General features: G+C 52.2%; 1 protein-coding gene across 4 annotated transcripts; it reads left to right on the top strand.

Moving 5' to 3' along the window:
• Positions 1 to 598: 598 nt before the first annotated feature.
• On the top strand, positions 599 to 24,585 carry TLN1 (talin 1; the record flags this gene model as incomplete). Of its 4 annotated transcripts, XM_084236627.1 has the most annotated exons (57): positions 599 to 728; positions 944 to 1,041; positions 1,296 to 1,425; positions 1,529 to 1,681; positions 1,952 to 2,094; positions 2,206 to 2,333; positions 2,994 to 3,054; positions 3,675 to 3,779; positions 4,380 to 4,535; positions 5,263 to 5,364; positions 5,528 to 5,604; positions 5,853 to 6,033; positions 6,186 to 6,299; positions 6,420 to 6,528; positions 6,749 to 6,957; positions 7,123 to 7,221; positions 7,626 to 7,676; positions 8,224 to 8,391; positions 8,569 to 8,863; positions 9,388 to 9,554; positions 10,302 to 10,430; positions 10,591 to 10,707; positions 10,807 to 10,920; positions 11,135 to 11,269; positions 11,417 to 11,545; positions 11,709 to 11,811; positions 11,959 to 12,167; positions 12,529 to 12,648; positions 12,857 to 13,054; positions 13,248 to 13,387; positions 13,567 to 13,660; positions 13,749 to 13,838; positions 13,945 to 14,067; positions 15,107 to 15,250; positions 15,644 to 15,805; positions 15,981 to 16,121; positions 16,211 to 16,392; positions 16,578 to 16,710; positions 16,899 to 17,000; positions 17,090 to 17,260; positions 17,357 to 17,506; positions 17,618 to 17,719; positions 17,802 to 17,921; positions 18,641 to 18,787; positions 18,942 to 19,108; positions 19,211 to 19,394; positions 19,485 to 19,610; positions 19,707 to 19,823; positions 22,083 to 22,268; positions 22,405 to 22,512; positions 23,001 to 23,106; positions 23,268 to 23,392; positions 23,495 to 23,620; positions 23,739 to 23,801; positions 23,908 to 24,090; positions 24,214 to 24,342; positions 24,460 to 24,585. In XM_084236627.1, the coding sequence occupies 57 exons, from the start codon at positions 599 to 601 to the stop codon at positions 24,583 to 24,585; spliced, it is 7,677 nt and encodes a 2,558-aa protein (XP_084092753.1). The 4 variants fall into 4 exon arrangements, with proteins under 4 accessions (XP_084092753.1, XP_084092755.1, XP_084092754.1 ...); XM_084236629.1 differs by lacking the exon at positions 7,626 to 7,676 and having other exon boundaries at positions 17,360 to 17,506; XM_084236628.1 differs by lacking the exon at positions 7,626 to 7,676.

Below are 24,585 nucleotides of genomic sequence, written 5' to 3'. Positions count from 1 at the left end.
AACTTTAGGGCAGGAGGGTGGTATCTTCAGGTAACATTGCATTTTAGTCCTGCCCCTATTGCACCATCATGCTAGTCTCTTTTCACATGTCTTATATGGTTAGAACTAGCCCTTTTGATGTTAATAATCTTTTACTCTTTAAAATTATTATATAAAACAATCTCTTTGCTGACCTTGGTGGCACAGGGGTTACAGTCTCAGTCCTATCAAGCTGTCAGCAGCCATAGCCACTGCAGCCCAAGTTAGATCCCCAGCCAAGGAGCTAACCCACATGGTGCAGCAGACCCTTCACCTGTCTCACCCACTGCTCCCCTTGGCAGTGTGTTTCAGTAGATCCACCTATTCTGCTCCCTACTCTTTCTCTAATGAATCCTCTCACCCCCTGCACCTCTGGCCTGCACCCCAGTTCTTGTATGCATAAATAATTTTTTAAAATAAAAATAAAACAACCTCACTGCTACCTGCTTTGGTAAGTCCATTTGAAAAACAACCCCCAAGGGACTCTGTCTGGGGACCTCCCCTTCTCCAATTAGGGTTATTCTAATGCCCTGATGCCATGGGCCAGGTCTAGCCAGGCTGGAGAGGAGAAGCCGCCACCATGGTTGCACTTTCGCTGAAGATCAGCATTGGAAATGTGGTGAAGACAATGCAGTTTGAGCCATCCACCATGGTGTACGACGCTTGTCGCATCATCCGTGAGCGTATACCAGAGGCCCCAGCTGGCTCTCGTGAGTCTGACTACTCAGGTGCCTGGGGTGGGAGTCCTCCATCCCTTCTCATCCCCAGGCTTTTAGCCTTGAGAGATGACCCTCTTGTCGCCCTAGGCTTTCCCCCTCCATCAGGTCTGTGCTCCTTGGTTCCCTCCCCTTTTGGCCCAGGGTCACTGAGAAAATGGCTACATTTGGGTCCTCCTCAGTCTGAAGTGAACCTTCCTCTCTTTTAGCCAGCGACTTTGGGCTATTTCTGTCAGATGATGACCCCAAAAAGGGCATATGGCTGGAGTCTGGGAAAGCTTTGGATTACTACATGCTCCGAAATGGGGTGAGTATCACTCCATCTAAGATCACTCATGTCCTCTTCCATCAGTGTCCTCATACCTCCTTTTTTCAGTCCCCACATATGTTGTCTCTGACCCTCCCACTGCTTTCTGTTTATTACAGACAACCGTAATATCCCTCATTTAATGCATCTAGTCTTCCTTTTGGTGCTCAATTTTCCTCCCTTCTGGCCATGTAAAAAGGAAGTAATACCTTTAGCTTAAAGTGAGCCCCTCCCTCCTTTTCCTGCCCCAACAGGACACCATGGAATACAGGAAGAAACAGAGACCCCTGAAGATCCGGATGCTAGATGGAACCGTGAAGACCATCATGGTGGATGACTCGAAGACCGTCACCGACATGCTCATGACCATCTGTGCCCGCATTGGTAAGAGGGCCCATGGGGCCGAGGGCTGGGGTAGGGTGGCACCGACTCTGCCCAAGGACTTGGCTCCATGCCTGGGATGCTGCCAACCCACCCCCTCGCACAGGCATCACCAACCATGACGAATACTCACTGGTTCGAGAGTTGATGGAAGAGAAGAAGGAGGAGGTGACGGGGACCTTACGAAAGGACAAGACACTGTTGAGAGATGAAAAGAAAATGGAGAAACTAAAGCAGAAATTGCACACAGATGACGAGTGTAAGCGGAAATGGAAAAAGAGGGTGTTGGAAATGACTGGGTCGTGGCGGGGGGCTGTTTATTATTTATCGAATATGTGCTTTTGTAAGATGCTATTTTAGACACTGGGATGCATTAGTAATAAAGTCCTACGCTCACAGAGCTTAACATTTTAGTGAGAGAAGGTAGGAAATGAAATAAACCAAAAGCCAGCAATCAGACACAGACAGCACGGGGGCCATGAGCATGGGGGCCGTGGGCTTGGCACTGAGGGGCTCTCTGGTGCCCCAGTGAACTGGCTGGACCATGGCCGGACACTGAGGGAACAGGGAGTGGAAGAGCATGAGACGCTTCTGCTGCGGAGGAAGTTCTTCTATTCAGATCAGAATGTGGATTCCCGGGACCCCGTACAGCTGAACCTCCTTTATGTGCAGGTGTGGAGAGGGCTTGCCCGGGGTGGGGAAGGTGGGGAGAGGAGCAGAAGCACGGTGAGGAACCACCCTGTGCCCACACAGAGCATTTGCCTCCTGTTCCTGGCTCTCTAGGCACGAGATGACATCCTGAATGGCTCCCACCCTGTCTCCTTCGACAAAGCCTGTGAGTTTGCTGGCTTCCAGTGCCAGATCCAGTTTGGGCCCCACAATGAGCAGAAGCACAAGGCCGGCTTCCTTGAGTGAGTGATCCACCTCCTAGACCCTCTTCCCCTGTGCCTCCTCTGAAGCACTAGGGTTTGGCCAATGTGGGTATCTTGTTAGCTTCCATTATCCATTTGTCTCCTAACTGGCCCCTGTGAAACTTAATTGCAGTCCAAAATCTCTGGCCCATTACCTCTGAGGCAAGCATGTAACTTTCTTGAGGTTCCCTGATCAATTTTAATTTTACTACAGTAGCCAGAGGGAAACAGGGTACATTTCTATTCATAAGGAACATTAGATTTAAAAAGTCTGGCAAATCTCATCCACTGGTATTTCTCAGAATGTATAGAGTTCAGTGTGGCTTTCCCAGCTTCTACGTGCCTGATCATCTTTCTAGTGAGCTCCTTCTGCTCTTGGTTCCCTGAAATGGGGCTCTGATCCTCTTTCCCTCAGGGACTGAGCCTCCAACTCAAGTTCCCTCAGTCCCTTTTTCCTGTAGGGAGAGACACAGGCAGCATTTAAGAGCTAATGCTAAGTCACCTTGATTTCAGGGACAATCAGACTCTCTTCCCTCAGAGTCTCCCTTCTGAAAGATAATACTGTTCTAGACATTTCCTCACACCCCTAGGCCCACAGTCCATGGCCCACATATCCCTGATGCTGTCCACTACATGCTGACCCTCCCTTTTCTGGTGTAGCCTGAAGGACTTCCTGCCCAAGGAGTATGTGAAGCAGAAGGGAGAGCGTAAGATCTTCCAGGTGAATGGGGCTAGGGGAAAGTGTTTGGGATGACCCGGGAGCTTTGCTGCTTAACCCTACTGACTAAATGGATCCCTGACCCTGCTTCTACCCACACCAAGCTATTCTCCCACTTCTCCTGTGCCAAGAAAGCAGAAGACCTGGGCTTTTAGTCACAGCTCCTTTGCTGCTTTTGCTGTAGAATTCGATTCAGTATTCTTGTTTTCTTTTCTTTACCTCTAACATGGGATAACAGTACCTGCCCTGAATAGGATGATAGGAGAATCAAATGAGCTAGTGTACTGTAATACTGTGAAAAGTAAATCTTTGTGCAACTGGAAGGTATTATCCCCTACCTTTGAATAGTCAGCCCAAAAGGCTTTCTATTTCACCTACTTCCTAACTTTCCATCCACATCTCCAGAATGTCTGCAAGTTCCTTAACTGTGTCCCTTGAATTGTTGCTTTAGCATATCCTTCATCAGCCCCCATTGTCCTCTCATTTCTCATATCCTGCACCCCTAACCTTTCCTATGTCCCCATCATACTCTCCCATTGTAGTTAACATGCCAACTTAACTCTTTGCCTGTGATATTATCCTCCCCATATTTTGCTAAATCTTTCCTCATTTCATACTCTCAGGCACACAAGAATTGTATGCAAATGAGTGAGATTGAGGCCAAGGTGCACTATGTGAAGTTAGCCCGCTCCCTCAAGACATATGGTGTCTCCTTCTTCCTGGTTAAGGTGGGTTGTGGGGCCTCCCCGGTGGCGCAGCGGTTGAGCGCAGGGTTCCGAAGCTGCCAGCAGCTTCTGCACCGCCGGTTCGATCCCTAGCTGCTCCCCGGCCACAGGAGGAGGGTCCCACGTGGCGCGCAGACCTCTCCTGCCGCCCGCTGCTCCCCTCAGCAGTGTGCTTCAGTCCTTCTGCCTGCTCTGCTCCCCGCTCTGGCTCTGGTGAATTCTCTCACCCTCCCGCGCTTCTGACTATACCCAGTGCTTGTATAAATAAATAAATAAATCTTTTTTTAAAAAAAAATAGATCTATTAAAAAAATAAAAATAATAATTTAAAAAAAAAAAAAAGGTGGGTTGTGGACCCTTCTCACCCCTACTTTTGCTCTCTGAAAGAGTCCTTATGAACTCTTGCCTAGTGGCCAGTCCACCACTACTTCACTCCTACCCTGCATTTTCCCTCCCTTTTCCTTTGCCCTAAAGGAGCTTTGTCCTGGCTCCACCCACGGACACCCCAGTTTAGCTGTCCTACCCACCTTGTGGTCTAGATCTGGTCTGTCCATTCACTTTTTGTTCAATCACCTATAACACCAACAACAACCCCTGCCTACAGGAAAAAATGAAAGGAAAGAACAAACTGGTGCCTAGGCTTCTGGGTATCACCAAGGAGTGTGTGATGCGTGTGGATGAGAAGACCAAAGAAGTGATCCAGGAGTGGAACCTCACCAACATCAAGCGCTGGGCTGCCTCTCCCAAGAGCTTTACCCTGGTGAGTCAGGTCGGAGGTGGAAGGGGTTTGGGATTTGTAGAGAAGGGTCAGTCCCAGGGTCCCTCAGGGCAGGGGAAATGAGTATGGCTTTAGTCAAAATGAGAACTTGGAAACTAATGCAAGAACACAGGTTAGAGCAGAGGAAAAACTGCTGGGCAATGTCTGAGGCTCAAATGAAACTTATTTTAAATCAGTGAAACAAAACTCACCAGCAGGCTGAGATCACAGGAAACTTGGAGGGGAGAGGGAGGTGAGAGAAAGAAAAGCTTCCCTTCTTTCAGCATCAACTACATATAGTAGTTTTCCTTTCCTGGCATTATATTTCTGTTATTAATTGAAAACTGATAACAACTTGCCCCAATGAGAGAAACAAATTAGTAAAGGCACTTTGGCTACTGTGGATACTAGTGCTAACCTTCAGTTACGGCAGCTTAATGAAATGTGTTTATATCCTCCCAATTTGATTATCAAGATGAGGGGAAAGAGATTTCCTAAATGGCATGTGTTTAAAACACATAAATATTATCATAGAGACCATGACTTAGAAATAAAGTATTTCCCTCCAAGGAAGAAACTAAGAAAAGAGGAGCCTAAAACAAGGCCGGCTTCTCTCTAGAGGGCTGTTGGCCTGGGGAAGACCCTCTTTGTCTTCAGAGCTTCCATCCTACCCTTTTCCAGCTTGAAGAGATTCATGCTTTCCCACTAAGCCCCCACCTTGTCACCCTAGGACTTTGGGGACTACCAGGATGGCTACTATTCAGTACAGACGACTGAGGGGGAGCAGATTGCACAGCTCATTGCTGGCTACATCGATATCATCCTGAAGAAGGTGAGCACTACCTCTCCTGCCTTCTCCTTCTCCTCCTTACCTTGTCCCTAAGCCAGATGGATAGAGATGGGGGCCCAGGTTCTGGAAAATAGCTGACTGGGGGAAAAGAGGCTATCTTCTCCCCAATTCCTCCTTTAACCCTCGTTTCTTTTTTTCCCTACAGAAAAAAAGCAAAGATCACTTTGGGCTGGAAGGAGATGAGGAGTCTACTATGCTGGAGGACTCAGTGTCCCCCAAAAAGTATGAAGGGAGTTGGGCTGAACCCATCCCTCAGGGACAGAGAGGGAAAGGCTTGACACCAAGGACCTAGGGAGGGAGGGTGGAAAGCTTTAGACTGGTTCTTGAACTCACCGCAGGCTGAATGAGACCTCACCCTACCCAGCCCCTCCCCACCCCCCAGACCACCGAACTTGCAAAGAGAATGCAGAGCTGGGAGGGAGTGCAAGGAGGAAGTGCTCTGGGTGCTCCCCAGTGTGTCCCCTCTCTAGGTCGACAGTCCTGCAGCAGCAATATAACCGGGTGGGGAAAGTAGAGCACGGTTCTGTGGCCCTGCCTGCCATCATGCGCTCCGGAGCCTCTGGGCCTGAGAATTTCCAGGTGGGCAGCATGCCACCTGCCCAGCAGCAGATTACCAGTGGCCAGATGCACCGAGGACACATGCCTCCTTTGGTGAGAGAGCCCCCACTGCCACCACCGCCTGGGCCTAGCCAGGACTTAGGCAGTCTCTTCTGTATTCCTCTTTCACTTCTGGTTGACTTTTACCTTCTCTTTCCTCTAAACATTCCTTTCCAGTCCCTGTGACTTCTCTCCTTGTCTTACAGACTTCAGCCCAACAGGCACTCACTGGAACCATCAACTCCAGCATGCAGGCTGTACAGGCCGCCCAGGCTACGCTGGATGATTTTGACACTCTGCCTCCTCTGGGCCAGGACGCTGTGAGTATGGGCAGATGGGGAAAGATTAATGGTATTGAAGCTAGGACCCCCCCCCGCAGAAACCAGGTTAGGTTTAGTCAAAGTAGAGCTGATCCTGAGATTTGTTTCTCTTTCCCTCAGGCCTCGAAGGCCTGGCGTAAGAACAAGATGGACGAATCAAAGCATGAGATCCACTCCCAGGTAGATGCCATCACCGCCGGTACTGCCTCAGTGGTGAACCTGACAGCAGGTAGGCTGGATCCGAACTCCTTGTATGTGGTGAAGGAGGAGAAGGCGGGCGTGTATAAGCATGAGTGTGACTGAATCCATATGTGACTGCACCTTGAGTCATGGAAGGGATGTGTGTTTCACACAGGACGTGTGTGTGACTAACTGTGACTGTACCACCTAGCCCATCAGCCCGCCTGCCCTGTCTCTCACACATGCTCCTCGTCTTCCCCTCCCCTCAGGGGACCCTGCAGAGACAGACTACACTGCAGTGGGCTGTGCCGTCACCACTATCTCCTCCAACCTGACGGAGATGTCCCGCGGCGTGAAGCTGCTGGCTGCCCTGCTGGAGGATGAAGGCGGCAGTGGCCGCCCCCTGCTACAGGCAGCGAAGGGCCTTGCAGGGGCAGTGTCAGAGCTGCTGCGCACTGCCCAGCCAGCCAGTGCCGAGGTCAGGAGCCCCGGGGTCAGCACTGGGGAGGAGAGGGAGCTCCGGCCCAAGGAGAAGAAGCCAGTCCAAGTTACAGGATGGAAGTGTGGGAGCCATGGGCATGGAGGGACCAAGGGCACATGGGCAGGTACTGGGCAGCTTCTGACCGGTGTTCACTCTCCACAGCCCCGTCAGAACCTGCTGCAAGCAGCTGGGAACGTGGGCCAGGCCAGTGGGGAGCTGTTGCAGCAAATTGGGGAAAGTGATACTGACCCCCACTTCCAGGTTGGTGACCTACCCAACTCCCAGAACCCCAGCTTCTAGGAGGTATCCTCTGATCCTGAACCTAGCTCCTAATCTCACTACTATGAAATGACCCCTCAGAACTAACCTGAACTGACACTGGGAACCCCCAGTCTCTTTTTGGGGGGAATGAGAATTCAGAAACACCAAATCCAAACTTGACCTACACGTTCACCCTTAGCCCTCACTGATGATGTTTTCAGATGTCTGTCATCTTTTCCCTATTTCCCTTTGCCCATACATAGCCCTGGCCCCAACTTGACCTCTTGAACCCCCTGCCAATCCTTTAGATCATAGCACCCTGAGGACACTGTTCTCTAGCTCCCCCCTTCCCTGCCCCATGCCATTCTCCTCAGCTGACTTGTCATCCTGGATTTCCCACGCAGATATGTGCACCCAGAGGGGCTGGGGTTCGATCTCCCCCCGACCCCCCCACGGTAACGGCCTCTGGCCTGGGCCTTCCCAGCTTTGTCCTCTCTGAGCCGCATACACTCGCTTCTGCACCCAGCCTCCTGGGGAGCAGATGTGATGGGAGATGGGGAGGTATGGCACAGGCAGGGCATGGGAAAGTGGGATCAGGTAGTACAGGGCCTTAATCCTGAGACTCCAGGGTGACTACTTCCAAACCAAGATTGAGAAGAAATGGAGAAAAGAGGCCGGGGGTGGATGGGAACCCAAGAGGCCCCTCCTCTCACCATCCCATTGTGACAGCACTGCCCCCACCTCCCCACTGCCGTCCGAGTGTATCCGCCTCCTGCCTGTCTCCCTTTGGTGTAGGCTGTTCTCTTGGTGTGGGTTTGTTCCTTGGTGAGGGCTCTCTCCTACTGTGCGCTCAAGGCAGGGGCTTGGGGTAGATTCTGGTTGCTTTTGCATACGCTGTCCTGTGATTGGAGTCAGTGGGAATAATGAAACAGCTTATGCCTCTGAGATGAGTACCTGGACCCCGAGCCTCGTCTCAGCCAGGCTGACTGCTGTTTCTCACAGGACGTGCTGATGCAGCTAGCCAAGGCCGTGGCAAGTGCCGCAGCTGCCCTGGTCCTCAAGGCCAAGAGTGTGGCCCAGCGGACAGAGGACTCGGGGCTTCAGACCCAGGTTATTGCTGCCGCAACACAGTGCGCCCTGTCCACCTCCCAGCTGGTGGCGTGTACCAAGGTGAGCCCCACAGGTTGTTCTAGCCTGTACCAAGAAGTGCTGTTGCCACATACACAAGAGCCTCTCATTTGATCTCTCCCGAGACCTTAATCCCAACTCAGTGATTGTTGTAAACCCCACAGAAATACCTCACCTCTTTCCACTTGCCTACATTTATGACACTTGGCTTCCCCACAGGTAGTGGCCCCTACAATCAGCTCACCTGTCTGCCAAGAACAGCTGGTGGAAGCAGGACGACTGGTGGCCAAAGCTGTGGAAGGCTGCGTGTCTGCCTCCCAAGCAGCCACAGAGGACGGGCAGCTATTGCGGGGGGTAGGAGCAGCAGCCACTGCTGTCACCCAGGCCCTGAATGAGCTGCTGCAGCACGTGAGGGCCCATGCCACCGGGGCTGGGCCCACTGGTCGTTATGACCAGGCCACTGACACCATCCTTACTGTCACTGAAAACATCTTCAGCTCCATGGGTGATGCTGGTAAGCACACCGCCCACGGAAAGACTAGGAACTCCGAGCTCACTGGACATTCCCTTGCAGGACTGCCTGCTCCCTAGGAGGGGACATTGTGTGTTTAGTAAACTTTCAATTCCCCACCTGTAAAGCAAGAATAGTCACTGCTCTGCCTTCCTTGGTGCATTTAAAGAACATACCAAAAGCAGATGGAAAGCAGCACTATTAAGAGATAGCTTTCTCCACTCTCCACTATACCCCCTTGCCCTCAAAAGCTTTCACAGAGTTTCTCAACCTCTCAAGACTATTTGCTGAAAACACCCACTGGAGACTGTCCTTCCTCCCATCAAAATCTACCTGGAAATCTGTTCCACTCCAAGATCCCAAACCCAGAAAATGATAATCCAGGGAAATCATTTCAAGCACCTTCACTTGCCTACATCTGCTGTTTCCTGTCTGGAGAAGCCCTCCCTACCTGTCATGTTTCTTTATCCCACCCCCAGGGTCCTCTCAGTGTCTCTGGCCTCCTCAACTGTGCCCTGTCCTCTTAGGTGAGATGGTGCGCCAGGCCCGCATTCTAGCCCAAGCCACCTCCGACCTGGTCAATGCCATCAAGGCTGATGCCGAGGGGGAGAGTGATCTGGAGAACTCCCGCAAGCTACTGAGTGCTGCCAAGATCTTGGCTGACGCCACGGCCAAGATGGTAGAGGCTGCCAAGGTACAGAGCCTTCTGTGTAGATCCCTAGACTGGACCCTGATGGGAAGTATAAAGGTCCAGATGGTCACCCTCATGGGGGAAATACAGGAAAACAGAAATACAAGACAGCAAATAGAGGAGCATGCAGAAGGAAGTGCACCCTTAGGCTGCTGGTGGATGGTCAGTGGCCCTCACTTCCAGCCAGTGTAACTCATTGTGACGCTGACTGACAGGCAACTGTGCCCTTTTTCTCCCCTGACTCTAAAGTCTGTTCTTTCTACTTTCCCTACTTTACTGCCACCACCTGCCTGGTCTTCCTGTGAAGGGCCAGAGGCATTCAGTCACATGGCCTCTGCTCCTAGCAAAACAGAGGAGTACTAGGCAGTTAGACACAGGGACCCAGAGCAGAGACTTTCAGGAAGACCCAAGATTCCCAGGCCCAGCTCTTCAGTTTGCAGGAGTAACTGGGTCCCCTGCTTTGGTATTCTTGAGATCTCTGCTCACCTCTGCCTGCTAGTGGCATTCTGTGAGAAGTGGGGAAAAAATGTGGCCCCTTCCCCAAAGAGGGAAAGAAAAATTCTGCCTAATGGATTTCAGCATTCCTAAGAGAATCCAGGGCCCCTGAGGCTACTCCTTTCCAGGGACTATCTTTCAGAGGGGATAGTCAGAAATTACTTCAGAAAAATAAGTCTGGGCCTGGAAGGGTTAGAGCGGAGCTTTTAGGATCTACGGAGTGCTAAGTGGTGACTATCGCTCCACCTCCCTCAGGGAGCAGCTGCCCACCCTGATAGTGAGGAGCAGCAGCAGAGACTGAGGGAGGCAGCTGAGGGGCTGCGCATGGCTACCAATGCAGCTGCGCAGAATGCCATCAAGAAAAAGCTGGTGCAGCGCCTGGAGGTAAGACTGGGAGAGAATCCAGGAGCAAGAGAGTGTGAGTACTGTGGGGAAAATGAAACTGGGAGGGACACACAGAGAGAATCAATGAATATGTTCCCGGGAGACAGCATGGGCATGTAGGCCTGGGCCTGGGGCCTGTCCTGACTTTCTGTCCTCACAGCATGCGGCCAAGCAGGCTGCAGCCTCCGCTACGCAGACCATTGCTGCGGCTCAACATGCAACCTCTGCCCCCAAGGCCTCTGCTGGCCCCCAACCCCTGCTGGCACAGAGCTGCAAGGTGAGACTCCAGGAAGCATTTGGGGGCAGAAGAAGGTGTGGGAGGAGGGAGACTCCCCCAGCTTGTGGAGAGGTGCTCTTGTGACATTTTCACTTACAGGCGGTGGCGGAGCAAATTCCACTGCTGGTGCAGGGTGTCCGAGGGAGCCAGGCTCAGCCTGATAGTCCCAGTGCTCAGCTGGCCCTCATCGCTGCCAGTCAGAGCTTCCTGCAGGCAAGACACCTGCCCTCCCCCCCACCTCTCAGACCAGACCCTCCCACTCTTCTAAGACTCCTAGATGTCCCCCCCACACACAATTAAATCTCTGCCAGTGGCCTCTGTCCCAAGACTAAGCCCCAGTGTTCACCACATCCTGGTCATCATCAGCCCCTGACCCCAAGCCTGTAGGGAGGATGTACACTTTATCTGCTTTCCTGTTCCCCAACAGCCAGGTGGGAAGATGGTGGCAGCTGCGAAGGCCTCAGTGCCAACAATTCAGGACCAGGCTTCAGCCATGCAGCTGAGTCAGTGTGCTAAAAACCTTGGCACCGCACTGGCCGAGCTCCGTACTGCTGCCCAGAAGGTATGGGAGCTGGCTTGCTTTTTGGAAGATGAGGGAGGAGTCCTGGGATGATGGGGAATCTGTGCAGAATAACCTAAAATGTGTAACCTGAGGCATTGGTGGCTCAGTAGTACCTACTGCACCCCCTATAACCCCCTGTCGCTGTAGGCTCAGGAAGCATGCGGGCCTTTGGAGATGGATTCTGCACTGAGTGTGGTACAGAACCTAGAGAGAGACCTGCAGGAAGTGAAGGCAGCAGCTCGAGATGGCAAGCTTAAACCTTTGCCTGGGGAGACGGTAAGATTCTTAAGACCTCCTTCTTATTCAATCCTTGAAGTCTCTACCCCCACCTCCAATGCCCTGCACTGCACTGCATTGTTTATTTATAAACAGCCTGCTGTCCCCAAATAGTTTCTCAAGTTCTCTCTTTTAAGCCTCTGAGTCTCTCCTTCATCCCTAGATGGAGAAATGTGCCCAGGACCTGGGCAACAGCACCAAAGCTGTGAGCTCTGCCATTGCCCAGCTGCTGGGAGAGGTTGCCCAGGGCAATGAGAATTATGCAGGTATATGGCAGAGCCAAGAATGGGGCATATGGTAAAGAAGGTGGGAGGATAGGAGCTGGATGAGAGAGGTGACTGCAGGGGAAACCACTGGGATCAGGGCCTGCAGTGAGGGTGCTTTTCCTTTCCTCGCCCTTTTTGCTTCCTCAGGTATTGCAGCTCGGGATGTGGCAGGCGGGCTGCGGGCACTGGCCCAGGCTGCTAGGGGTGTAGCTGCCCTGACGTCAGACCCAGCAGTTCAGGCCATCGTGCTTGACACAGCCAGTGATGTGCTGGACAAGGCCAGCAGCCTGATCGAGGAGGCGAAAAAGGCAGCTGGCCATCCAGGGGACCCTGAGAGCCAGCAACGACTTGCCCAGGTTGGGTGTTGAGAGAAACCACTCTTCCCTCTCCCCCAGATCCCATCAGAAAGGAAGGATGGTCTCATCCATGTTGACAGAGGGACATCTTCTTTGGTCTGCTCTTGAGAGCGCCTATCTAGACTCTACCCTTCTTTTTCTCCATCTATTAGACTAAAGCAGGGACCTAGCTAAATACCAAGTTTGCAGAAGTTTGGTTACAGAAACTTGATGACCTAACTTCAGCCTGTTCAGCCAAGTCACCCCCTCTTGCCTCTTTCACTTTCAGAGGCAGTAGAGCTGGTTATCTGCTATGCCCCATGGGTGGAGGGGATTCCCAAATTGTTTCCTTTTGGGTAATCCCATTCCTTTCCCACCTCAGGTGGCTAAAGCTGTGACCCAGGCTCTGAACCGCTGTGTCAGCTGCCTGCCTGGCCAGCAAGATGTGGACAATGCCCTGAGAGCAATTGGAGACGCCAGCAAGCGGCTCCTCAGTGACTCGGTAGGTGCACGGAAGCAATGGGGGAGCACCGGAGCCAAAGAACTCCAAGCTTCTCCTTCCACTTTAGGCCCCTCTTTGACTCTGACTTCCCAGATCTGTCCTTCTCTGTTACTCCCAGGTTACATGCCCACCTCCCAGTGTTCCTTGATCAAACTCTGCCCCATATCATTCCCTGTTTTTCCATCCAGCTTTCTCTTTGACCCTGCAGCTTCCCCCCAGCACTGGGACATTTCAAGAAGCTCAGAGTCGATTGAATGAAGCTGCTGCCGGGCTGAATCAGGCAGCCACAGAACTGGTGCAGGCCTCTCGGGGCACCCCTCAGGACATGGCTCGAGCTTCGGGTCGATTTGGGCAGGACTTCAGCACCTTCCTGGAAGCTGGCGTGGAGATGGCAGGACAGGCTCCGGTATGACGAGTGTCAACTGGGTCTATTTCAAGGGTTAGACAGAGTGACCCTTGGGTTACTACACAAGTCCTAGCTGCTCCTGGCTGCCTCCCCTCCCTGCCCTCTAGCATTATTTGAGTGTCTGGGAAAGAAGATCCCTTTTAAAGACAGATGAAAGGACTGGACGATGTGTTGACTTTCTTACTTTTAACAGAATCAGGAAGACCGTGCCAAGGTCATGTCCAATTTGAAGGGTATCTCCATGTCTTCAAGCAAACTTCTCCTAGCTGCCAAAGCCCTGTCCACAGACCCTGCTTCCCCCAATCTCAAGACTCAGCTGGCCGCAGCTGCCCGGTTAGTGGAGGCTGGGAAGCCCAGCCTAGAATGTTGGAGAGCCTGGGAGGGGGGCATTTCGTGAGAAGTGCCCCACTTAGGAGTGGTTTCAGGCGAGGGAAATAGCCGGAGACTTTCCATGTGTGCAGGACCCCGAATGGTGATCTGTCACCTGCTCACTCAGCTTTCTCCTCCCCCAGGGCAGTAACTGACAGCATCAACCAGCTCATCTCCATGTGCACCCAGCAGGCGCCAGGCCAGAAGGAGTGTGACAATGCCCTCCGGGAACTGGAGGTGGGCCTGGCAGGCTGGGGGCTGAGGCTGCTGAGGGAGGTGGGTCATGGGGGCCGGCGTCCCGGGCTTACTGCACCCCCCTATTCAGACGGTCCGGGAGCTCCTGGAGAACCCCGTCCAGCCAGTCAGCGACATGTCCTACTTTGGCTGCCTGGACAGTGTGATGGAGAATTCAAAGGTGAGCGTAGCCAGGCGCCCAGTGGAGAGAAGAGTGGGAAGGTGGATGAGGCTGCTCTGCCCTCTGAGGATAGGCTCTGACTCGCCTGACACCTTCTGTTCCTCAGGTCCTGGGTGAGGCCATGACTGGCATCTCCCAAAATGCCAAGAATGGAAACCTGCCGGAGTTTGGGGAGGCCATTGCCACAGCCTCCAAGGCCCTCTGTGGCTTCACAGAGGCAGCTGCACAGGTAATTGTCCTAAGATGGCTACCTGGAATACCCCTGCTTTCCCTACCTTGTCGCAGCCTGCCACGCATGTAGATTAATCAAAAAGTGATCTTTGCCAGGCCAACTCTGTGAAAACCCCTCTTGGAGATACCTGGCAGCCATCACACAACACCAATAATTGCATTCACCAGCACCCTCCAACCCTAGCTTTGTCATATGATTTGCATATGTTAGCATATGTCAGTCATTACTAGTGTGTAAAATAGTGACAATTACTAAATTTCCAATTACTTGAGTCACTTCTTAACTTTGTCTTTTTCTACATTATCAAGTAGAGATCAACACAGAGAGTATTTTGCTTGAGTATATAAATCCTTAAAACATCCTGGCTTGAGGGGATGTTTTAAGGTGGCACAAGGGGTTAAATCTCAGCACTATGAAGCTATCAGCAGCCACTACAGCACCAGTTCGATCCCCGGGCAGGGTGGTGACCCACATGGCGCAGCAGACCTCTCCTGCCTCGCCCGCTGCTGCCCTCGGGAGTGTATTTCAGTAGATCTGCCTATTCTGTTCCCCACTCTGTCTCTGGTGAAGCGTCTCACCCCTACACCTCTGGCCTACACCCCAGCTTTTGTATGCATAAATAAATAATCTTTAAAAAAAAAAAAAAAAAACAGGAAAACATCCTGGCTTGAGAAGTCATCATCTTAGAATCTTAGACTTTTTTCCTGAAAGCCCTAAGACCCAGAGTGTGTGTGCGCGCGCACACACACACACACACACACAGACACAGACACATTTAAATAGAAGTTTGATTGAACCCTTACTATGTGGTTTTTACTTTTTTAATCTTCTGAATGTTTGAACATACTGAAATAGGAGAGAGAGGAGAGGTTCCATCTTTTCTTTTTTTACAGTGTAGCTACTTTGCTAATATACCTCCACTCACACAACCCTGGCTGCCAAGCTTGCACCTACTCCTTTGTCCCCACTATCACTGTTCCGCTCCCAACTGTGACATATTCTTTATTTCTCACACCCACCCCTTCTCTCTCCACAGGCAGCATATCTGGTGGGCGTCTCCGACCCCAACAGCCAAGCTGGACAGCAAGGGCTGGTGGAGCCCACACAGTTTGCCCGTGCAAACCAGGCAATTCAGATGGCCTGTCAAAGCTTGGGGGAGCCAGGCTGTACCCAGGCCCAGGTAACGTCAGGACTGAGTGACCTGGCAGGGAAGCATGTGTGGAAGGAGAGGGTGGAGCCCTTCCACACATGGCTTCTCTGGGTAACTGTCTTCTCCTGCCCGTTTCTCACCACTCTTTCAGTTACTGCTAAGTTCACTTCTTCTCAGTGAACTTTGGACTCACTCTCCTGCACACCCTCTGCATTTCTCCTTTAGTGTCTGTGTTTCATCCCCACCTACCCCACCCCAGATCCATTTCTGCCTCCCAAATCTTGACTCTTCAGGGGACTCTATCTTTCTATTTTGACTTCCAACGCATTGCTCTCCATCCTGTAACAAAAAGTGGCTCCTCTTGGGGTGTGGACACTTCCCTCCCACCCTCATCATGCCCGTTCCACGTGTCTGTCTCCTCAGGTGCTCTCTGCAGCCACCATTGTGGCCAAACACACCTCTGCACTGTGTAACAGCTGCCGCCTGGCCTCTGCTCGGACTGCCAATCCCACCGCCAAGCGCCAGTTTGTACAGTCAGCCAAGGAAGTGGCCAACAGCACCGCCAACCTTGTCAAGACCATCAAGGTCCCCAGTGTTTGAATTCCCTAAGCCCCTCTTCATTCCCTGAGGCCTTCTACCAAATCCCTCTGCCTGAACCAGGTTCCCCACACACATCCTTTAAGCCCAGGAAGAAAGCTGAGGCTTTGCCTCCTTGGCCTGCAGTCTCTCCTGAGGCCCTCTCTGTCCCTCCCACTTTCAGGCACTTGATGGGGCCTTCACAGAAGAGAACCGTGCCCAGTGCCGAGCAGCAACAGCCCCTCTGTTGGAGGCTGTGGACAACCTGAGTGCCTTTGCATCCAACCCTGAGTTCTCCAGCATTCCTGCCCAGATCAGCCCTGAGGTGAGGCAATGCAATGGGAGAACTAATGGGTGAGCTGTCCCCACATCTTAGAGTCAGAAGACTCAACTCCAAGCCTCTCCTCCCCCCAGGGCCGGGCTGCCATGGAACCCATCGTGATCTCTGCTAAGACAATGTTGGAGAGTGCTGGGGGGCTGATCCAGACAGCCCGGGCCCTGGCAGTCAATCCCCGGGATCCCCCAAGCTGGTCGGTGCTGGCCGGCCACTCCCGGACTGTCTCGGACTCTATCAAGAAGCTTATTACGAGCATGAGGTATTGAGTGCATGGAGAACCGTTGTGACTGTGGACATACATGGTGGCGGAATGGAGGGGTGCAGTTAGATAAAGACAGTATTGGAAGAGACCTCTTGTCACAGATTTAGGGGATACAGGGAAAGATAGGCTAGTCTTGTTTTAAAGGGATGGTCTTGGAGTTGGAGCCTGTGATGTGTCTGCAGGGACAAGGCTCCAGGGCAACTGGAGTGTGAGACGGCCATTGCAGCTCTGAATAGCTGTCTGCGAGACCTAGACCAGGCTTCCCTTGCTGCAGTCAGCCAGCAGCTTGCTCCCCGTGAGGGGATCTCTCAAGAGGTAAGGGGGAAGAAGGCTCTGTGAGAGGTTGTGTCTGGGAGGAGAGGGATATGGTGACTCTGGGATAGGCTTCATGGAGACATCAAGGGGATGGAGCTTGCTGAGGGAAGTTAGTTAGTTCGGTATGGAAGGAAGAGTGGGGTCCTGTTCCAGGTGACACTCAGGGCTGAAGTCCGCTTCCTCCCCAGGCCTTGCACACTCAGATGCTCACTGCAGTGCAGGAGATCTCCCATCTTATTGAGCCACTGGCCAGTGCTGCCCGGGCAGAAGCCTCACAACTGGGACACAAGGTATCTGAGGATAAAAGTGGGGCTCTCCAGGAGATAGAGTGAAAGAGGGTGCATGCCCAGCTGAGCCCCATCCCAACCCCTTGCCTCAGGTGTCCCAGATGGCTCAGTACTTCGAGCCACTCACCCTGGCTGCAGTGGGTGCCGCCTCCAAGACCTTGAGCCACCCGCAGCAGATGGCGCTCCTGGACCAGACTAAGACCTTGGCAGAGTCGGCCCTGCAGCTGCTGTACACGGCCAAGGAGGCTGGCGGTAACCCCAAGGTACTGAGGGCTGGGAAGGCCAGGCTGCCACTGGAAAGATGGGGGAAGCAGGACAGCAGCACACCCTCCATTTACTCACGTTCCCCTTTCCCACAGCAAGCAGCTCATACCCAGGAAGCCCTGGAGGAGGCTGTGCAGATGATGACGGAGGCTGTAGAAGACCTGACAACGACCCTCAACGAGGCAGCCAGTGCTGCTGGGGTTGTTGGTGGCATGGTGGACTCCATCACCCAGGCCATCAACCAGGTTAGAGTCTTGGGGTGCCTGTGGACACTGAGGCTCTCCTGAGCCAGAGTTCCCAAGCACAGTGGCAGAGGCCCTGACCATTTTTCTCTTTCGCCCATCCTCCCCCTTCAGCTAGATGAAGGACCAATGGGTGAACCAGAAGGTTCCTTTGTGGATTACCAGACAACTATGGTGCGGACAGCCAAGGCCATTGCTGTCACTGTTCAGGAGATGGTAAGTTTGGGAGAGGAGTACAGGAGGTTTGCCCCTTAGAGAGCTGAGTCTGAAAATAATTTCATTTCCTCCATATCACCAGGTAACCAAGTCAAACAGCAGCCCTGAGGAGCTGGGCCCGCTCGCTAACCAGCTGACCAGTGACTATGGCCGTCTGGCCTCCCAAGCTAAGCCGGCAGCTGTGGCTGCTGAAAATGAAGAGGTAAAGAGGGAGGCAGCTCTGACCTCCCCCGTGCTCCTCACAGGACATCCCAGTGCTGTGTCCCTTGTCCCCATCATGTCAGCCTCGGGCTGTCCCACCCTCAGAGCCACTTCACTAAGGAATGATCAGGGCTCTTTGTAGAGAACCGTCAAAGCCTTCAGTCAAAGGGATAAAGATGACAGCCTAGGATCTAGAGGCTTCCCTGCCTGCCAGTTTCCAACCCTCTTCCAGGCTTGTGGCTGCTTCTCCACTATACTCCAAGTCTATATTCCCTTCTCATGCCTGCCTTGTGGCAAGCCCACGGAGCTCTTCCTTCCCTAAGCTCCTGGCTTTCCAAGAAAGCAAGTAATTGGATCCCAGTGTGAGACACCTAATCCCCAACCCCAAAACCCTGCACCACCCTGTACAAGCCAAGTTGTAATCCATGCCCTCTGATTCAAATCCCCAGCATAAAGTGCTTCTCCCCGCCTCCTCACTGTGCTTAACACAGTCGTCACAGTCGGCACCAGTTGGTCCCTACGTGCTATTATTCTCCACGTGGAGGAAGAGGTGACCTCCTGCCTAAAGGATGTGAGACAGGAAAAGCCTATGTGCTGGGACCTTTTCTCACACCCTGAGTCTGCGATGTGGGTTTTTTAGGTCCTTAGTGACTCCTCCAGGCACAGGGGAGGTACTGAGTGCCTCTTGTAAAATCCGTCTCCTTTCCCACCTTTTCACAGATAGGTGCCCACATCAAGCACCGGGTGCAGGAGCTGGGGCACAGCTGTGCTGCTGTGGTCACCAAGGCAGGTGCCCTGCAGTGCAGCCCAAGTGACGCCTACACCAAGAAGGAGCTCATCGAGTGTGCCCGAAGAGTCTCCGAGAAGGTGACTGTGCTCATCCTGCAGACTGGGGGGCTGACTCCCCAACCCTGTAGCCATTCCGATCCTGCTCCAACCCTTCCCAGTCTCCTCCCAGGCACAGGTCACTTTCCCTGCCACGTGGCTCCTACCACTGTCACCACACAACCTTCCTCCCCAGGTCTCCCATGTGCTGGCCGCGCTCCAGGCCGGGAATCGTGGCACCCAGGCCTGCATCACAGCTGCCAGTGCTGTGTCTGGCATCATCGCTGACCTCGACACCACCATCATGTTTGCCACCGCCGGCACACTCAATCGCGAGGGCACTGAAACTTTTGCTGACCACCGGTGAGGAGGGAACCTGGACTCAGACAGGGTGGGGCTTGGGGCCAGAAGAGGCTGGAGGGGTCAGAGGAGGCTTGAGAACTCACTAGCTGGGTGTCCCCTCAGGGAGGGCATTCTGAAGACTGCAAAGGTGCTGGTGGAGGACACCAAGGTCCTGGTGCAGAATGCAGCTGGGAGCCAGGAGAAGTTGGCACAGGCTGCCCAGTCCTCTGTGGCCACCATCACCCGCCTCGCTGATGTGGTCAAGCTGGGTGCAGCCAGCCTGGGAGCTGAGGACCCTGAGACTCAGGTATCCGCCTGACACCCCAAATTCTAGCCAGAACCACTTCCTGTTCTGCATTTTCCCCCCATGGACCCGAGCCTCCACTCTTGCACATAGGTGGTGCTGATCAACGCAGTGAAAGATGTGGCCAAAGCCCTGGGAGACCTCATCAGTGCCACGAAGGCTGCAGCAGGCAAAGTCGGGGATGACCCTGCCGTGTGGCAGCTCAAGAACTCTGCCAAGGTTGGAAGGACCAACAACGTCAAGAGAGGGAGTGGAGTGATGTACTTCTTCCTGTTCCTAAAGTGACCCACTCCCCCACCCCTCTGACATCCCCAGGTGATGGTGACCAATGTGACATCATTGCTCAAGACCGTGAAAGCTGTGGAAGATGAGGCCACCAAAGGCACACGGGCACTGGAGGCAACCACAGAGCACATACGGCAGGAACTAGCGGTGAGCACAAGCTGGGGGCATGAGGGATGTGGGTCAGAGACAGGGCTTGGCCAGACTGTGAACATGTGCCTCATATGGTCACAGAAAAATAAACAGCCACACACATTCCTCTCCTTCATTGCCAGACTTCTCAAGTGAGCTGCACTTGTGTCTCTCCTCCTCACCTATTTATTCCTCAGCATTCAACAATTACCTTCTTTTACCACCATCCTCCCACTTTCTCTAGTCTTGGCCTTCAACCTCTTCAGACATTTCCAAAGCATTTGACTCTTTTAACAAGCCTCTCTGGAATTCTTTCTTCCTTTGCCCTTCTTGACACTGGCTTTCCTCTTGCTTCTCAAACATTTCTTCTATATATAGTCACCCCTGAATCACCTTCAACCTGATAAACATGGAGGCCTTCCCAGAATTGTACAAGTACCCAGCCCTTTGCTCTGCTTTCCTTTGGCTGGTTTTACCACCTACATTACTGTTCTCTCACAAGCTTACTTCTGTTTCTCAGTGTAGTTATTTCGACTGCCTATTTGACATCATCACCAAGATGCAGTGAATAGCCATTCCTGCCGCCATGCTGTGATGGGGACAACTTCCCAGTCAGCAATTCAGCCACCTTTGTACTGCCTCATCCACCACATTTGCATTGTTTCCAAGCCCTTCCAACTGTGCTTCTCCATTCTCTTCTTTCGTCCTCCCTCTCAACTCCTGCCATAGCAACGAGTTCACATTTCCACTGGTGGCTCCTCCCTTTGACTCTGTGTGGGTTCTCTACCTGGTGTCTCAGCTCTACTACTCATCTCTCTCATTTCTTAAATTCAGCTTTCTGATGTTCTGTTTTCACCTTTCCTTGGAGATGTCCAAGATGAACTCTGAACTCTCTGCCTCCTAAATCTCATCATTCCCTCATCTTTCCCATCTCAGTAAATGGCACGTTTTAGTAACCATCCTTATATTCTAGAACATTCCTTGCTACTCAGTCCCTTCACTTCCTGGTTAATTCATGTCCTACCATGTACATAACATGTCCTCCTGTTATCTCTATCCTAACTCCTTCTTGCCCAACCCCTGCCACTCACCTCCTCAAAGCTTCTCTATAGTTTAGAAATGAAACCTCAACTCACAAACTACTTCTTTATTTTTTTTTATTTACTTATTTTCTTACATCATTGTTTGTTTTTGTGCAATATTTGATTTCTCCCCTCAGGTATAATCCCCATAGTTCTCCCACCGCAGCACACAAGGGACTATCACCAAAGTCCCTAGGGCTCTTCCCTCCCATTATGACCCTCGCCCTCATACTCCCACTCCCCTGCTGTATGCCACAAATCTATGGTCAGCTTGCAAGTTTTGTCTTTTTCTTGACCCTTTGTTCGGTTTCCCTATATTCTATTCTACCTGTAAGTGAAACCATCTGATATTTTCCTTTTTCCTTCTGACTTATTTCACTTAGCACAATCCCTTCTAGCTCCATTCATCGTGCTATAAATAGCATGAGTTTATCTTTTTTGGTCGCCAAACAGTACTCCGTTGTGTATATATACCACATCTTCTTCATCAGTCATCTGTTTGGGGGCATTTAGCCTGTTTCCATATCTTAAGCTATTGTAAATAGTGGTGCAGTAACATAGGGGTCCAGGTTTCCTTTCAAATTAGTGTTTTTCACAACAAAGCAAAAATAAGACAATTATAAATCAGAGACATACTGCTGGGGAGGAGCAGGGAGAGGGATCAGAGGGAGGGAGGAACACAGGGGACTGAAGTGATGGTGCACAGGTGCTTTGGTAAAGGAAATTCTGGGGACTTGAGGGGGGGGGGGGGATACAAATATTGTTTGAGCAATGATGTAAAAAATAAATAAAATCAATTTAAAAAAAGAAAAAAGAAACTAATAATGCATAATATGATGATTTAAGAAAAATTAGTGTTTTTGTGCCCTTTGGGTAGATTCCCAGGAGTGGAACCACTTGATCATAAGGTAGATTCATTTTTAATGTTTTGAGGATCCTTCACACAGCTTTCCATGGTGGCTGCACCAAAATACTTCTTTAATTTCAAACAAACTCTCCCCAATCACTTTAGTCAGAAATGACAGCCACCTGCCTTCTATTATATTAACTATGAATGTGTGAACTTTTCCAAGGACTTGACCTCTGGTAATTCCTAAGTGGATGTCTGTTGAATGAACCAAATTACACAAGTAGCCTGCTCCATTGTCTCAATTTCAGTCACTTTAAAATTTTTCTTCCTGTTCTGCCCCAACAGGTCTTCTGTTCCCCAGAGCCACCTGCCAAGACCTCTACCCCTGAAGATTTTATCCGAATGACCAAGGGTATCACTATGGCAACAGCCAAGGCTGTTGCTGCTGGCAACTCCTGTCGCCAGGAAGATGTCATTGCCACAGCCAATCTCAGTCGTCGTGCTATTGCAGATATGCTTCGGGCCTGCAAGGTAGAAATCCTAGTGGTGAGGCAGAAGCTGCCATCAGTGAAGCAGCTTCAAGGCAGAATACAGGGAGAAACTGCAGAGTCCTAGGCACCTGGAGCTCTTTGGGATCCTAAAACTAACATATTATTCCATGATACAGGAAGCAGCTTACCACCCAGAGGTGGCCCCCGACGTGCGGCTTCGAGCCCTGCACTATGGCCGGGAATGTGCCAATGGCTACCTGGAACTGCTGGACCACGTGCTGCTGGTAAGGAAGGAGTTGTCAGCTCCTCCACTCAGCCTCCCGAATACACAGCCCTCTTGCCACCAGCCTCAGAGCCACTATCTAATTTTTGTTCATATCTCCTCCCCTCCCCACTTTTCCCAAATCTGTTCTTGTTTCCAAGTCTCCCTTCCCCTGGGGCCCCATCATTCTTACCCGCTTTGGTGCTCTCATTCACCTCTTCCCCTTGCTCTTTTCTTATCTCCTCTCTTCCCACCTGACCTCCCCCTTCTCTTCCCGTCATCTCTTCTCATTTCACCATCCTCCTTGCTCCCTGTCAGCCGGTGAGTGGCATGCAGCCCACTGTCTCCTGCTGTGTGCAGTGTGATGCCCGTGTGCACCTGGATGGGGGAATGTGCTATTTCGGAGGCTGTGCTGTGGAGTAAGGGTGGGAGGCCTGGAGTGCCCTGTTTCAGAGATTAGCTAGAAGCTAAGATCTGATGGTTTCTCCTTCCTACTCACCCCTTCCCCAGACCCTGCAGAAGCCAAACCCAGAACTAAAGCAGCAGTTGACGGGACACTCAAAGCGTGTGGCTGGCTCAGTCACTGAGCTCATCCAGGCTGCTGAGGCCATGAAGGGTGAGGGGCAAACGGGCAGGGAAGGAAGGGAACCCCTCGTGATAGGATCTTGGAACTGCTCTGAAGAGCCCCTGCCCATCATCCCCAAGGTGCCAGGGGCCTCATACTCCAGAACTCACTGCTCTGTCTTAGCCCCTTCCTTTGCCCTTTCCTCCCTCCAGGAACAGAATGGGTGGACCCAGAGGACCCCACAGTTATTGCTGAGAATGAGCTTCTGGGAGCTGCGGCTGCCATTGAGGCTGCAGCCAAAAAGCTGGAGCAGCTGAAGCCCCGGGCCAAACCCAAGGCCAGTACTGCTCCTTCCCTCCCCCTACCTCATAGTGGCACAGTGTACCCACCGATGGCCCTTCTCTGACAGCATCTCTCTGCACCCCTTGTCTCATCTCAGGAGGCAGATGAGTCCTTGAACTTCGAGGAGCAGATACTGGAAGCTGCCAAGTCCATTGCGGCAGCCACCAGTGCCCTGGTAAAGGCTGCATCAGCTGCCCAAAGGGAACTGGTGGCCCAAGGGAAGGTAAGTACTTGGACACCCAGTCGAATAGGGAGAGCAGCTTTGCTGTCTCACCTGCTTGGTAGTGGGAGGCTTTTAAGTAGGGAGAACACAGGTTGAGCAGGTGCCTCCCCTTCCACAGGTGGGCGCCATTCCAGCCAATGCACTGGATGATGGGCAGTGGTCCCAAGGCCTCATTTCCGCTGTGAGTATGCCACACTTACCAGGTCCCTCAGAGCAGAGGGACTTGAAGCCTAGAGAGGGAATGGATGAGGGCAGAGGAATATGTTAATCTAATCTCCCCACTTTAGGCCCGGATGGTGGCTGCAGCTACCAACAATCTATGTGAGGCAGCCAATGCAGCTGTTCAAGGCCATGCCAGCCAGGAGAAGCTCATCTCATCAGCCAAGCAGGTTGCTGCCTCCACAGCCCAGCTCCTTGTAGCCTGCAAGGTCAAGGCTGACCAGGACTCGGAGGCAATGAAACGGCTTCAGGTGAGGAACCCTGACCATCCACCGTACCTTGGGCTATACTGCTTCAAACTGCCATCTCCAAGACATGCTTTTCTGCTTTCAATTGGGACCCTCCCTGAATCCTCAGCCCATCTCTCTGTCTAGGCTGCTGGCAATGCAGTGAAGCGAGCCTCAGATAACCTGGTAAAGGCAGCACAGAAGGCCGCAGCCTTTGAGGACCAGGAGAATGAGACTGTGGTGGTGAAGGAGAAGATGGTCGGGGGCATTGCCCAGGTGAGCATGGCTGGGTAACGCTATTAGCCAGGCAGGCCCGTTGTCTGTGCAAGTCCTGACTACCCTATGCCCTACCGCATGTGCTCGCTGAACTGAGTCCCTGATCTCCTTCCTCAGATCATTGCTGCACAGGAAGAAATGCTTCGGAAGGAACGCGAGCTGGAAGAAGCTCGGAAGAAGCTGGCCCAGATCCGGCAGCAACAGTACAAGTTCCTGCCTTCAGAGCTTCGAGATGAGCACTAG

This window comes from Talpa europaea (genome assembly GCF_964194135.1).
Source record: "Talpa europaea genome assembly, chromosome: 7".
NCBI classification, from domain to species: domain Eukaryota; kingdom Metazoa; phylum Chordata; class Mammalia; order Eulipotyphla; family Talpidae; genus Talpa; species Talpa europaea.
This window is presented reverse-complemented; position numbering and strand designations above follow the sequence as displayed.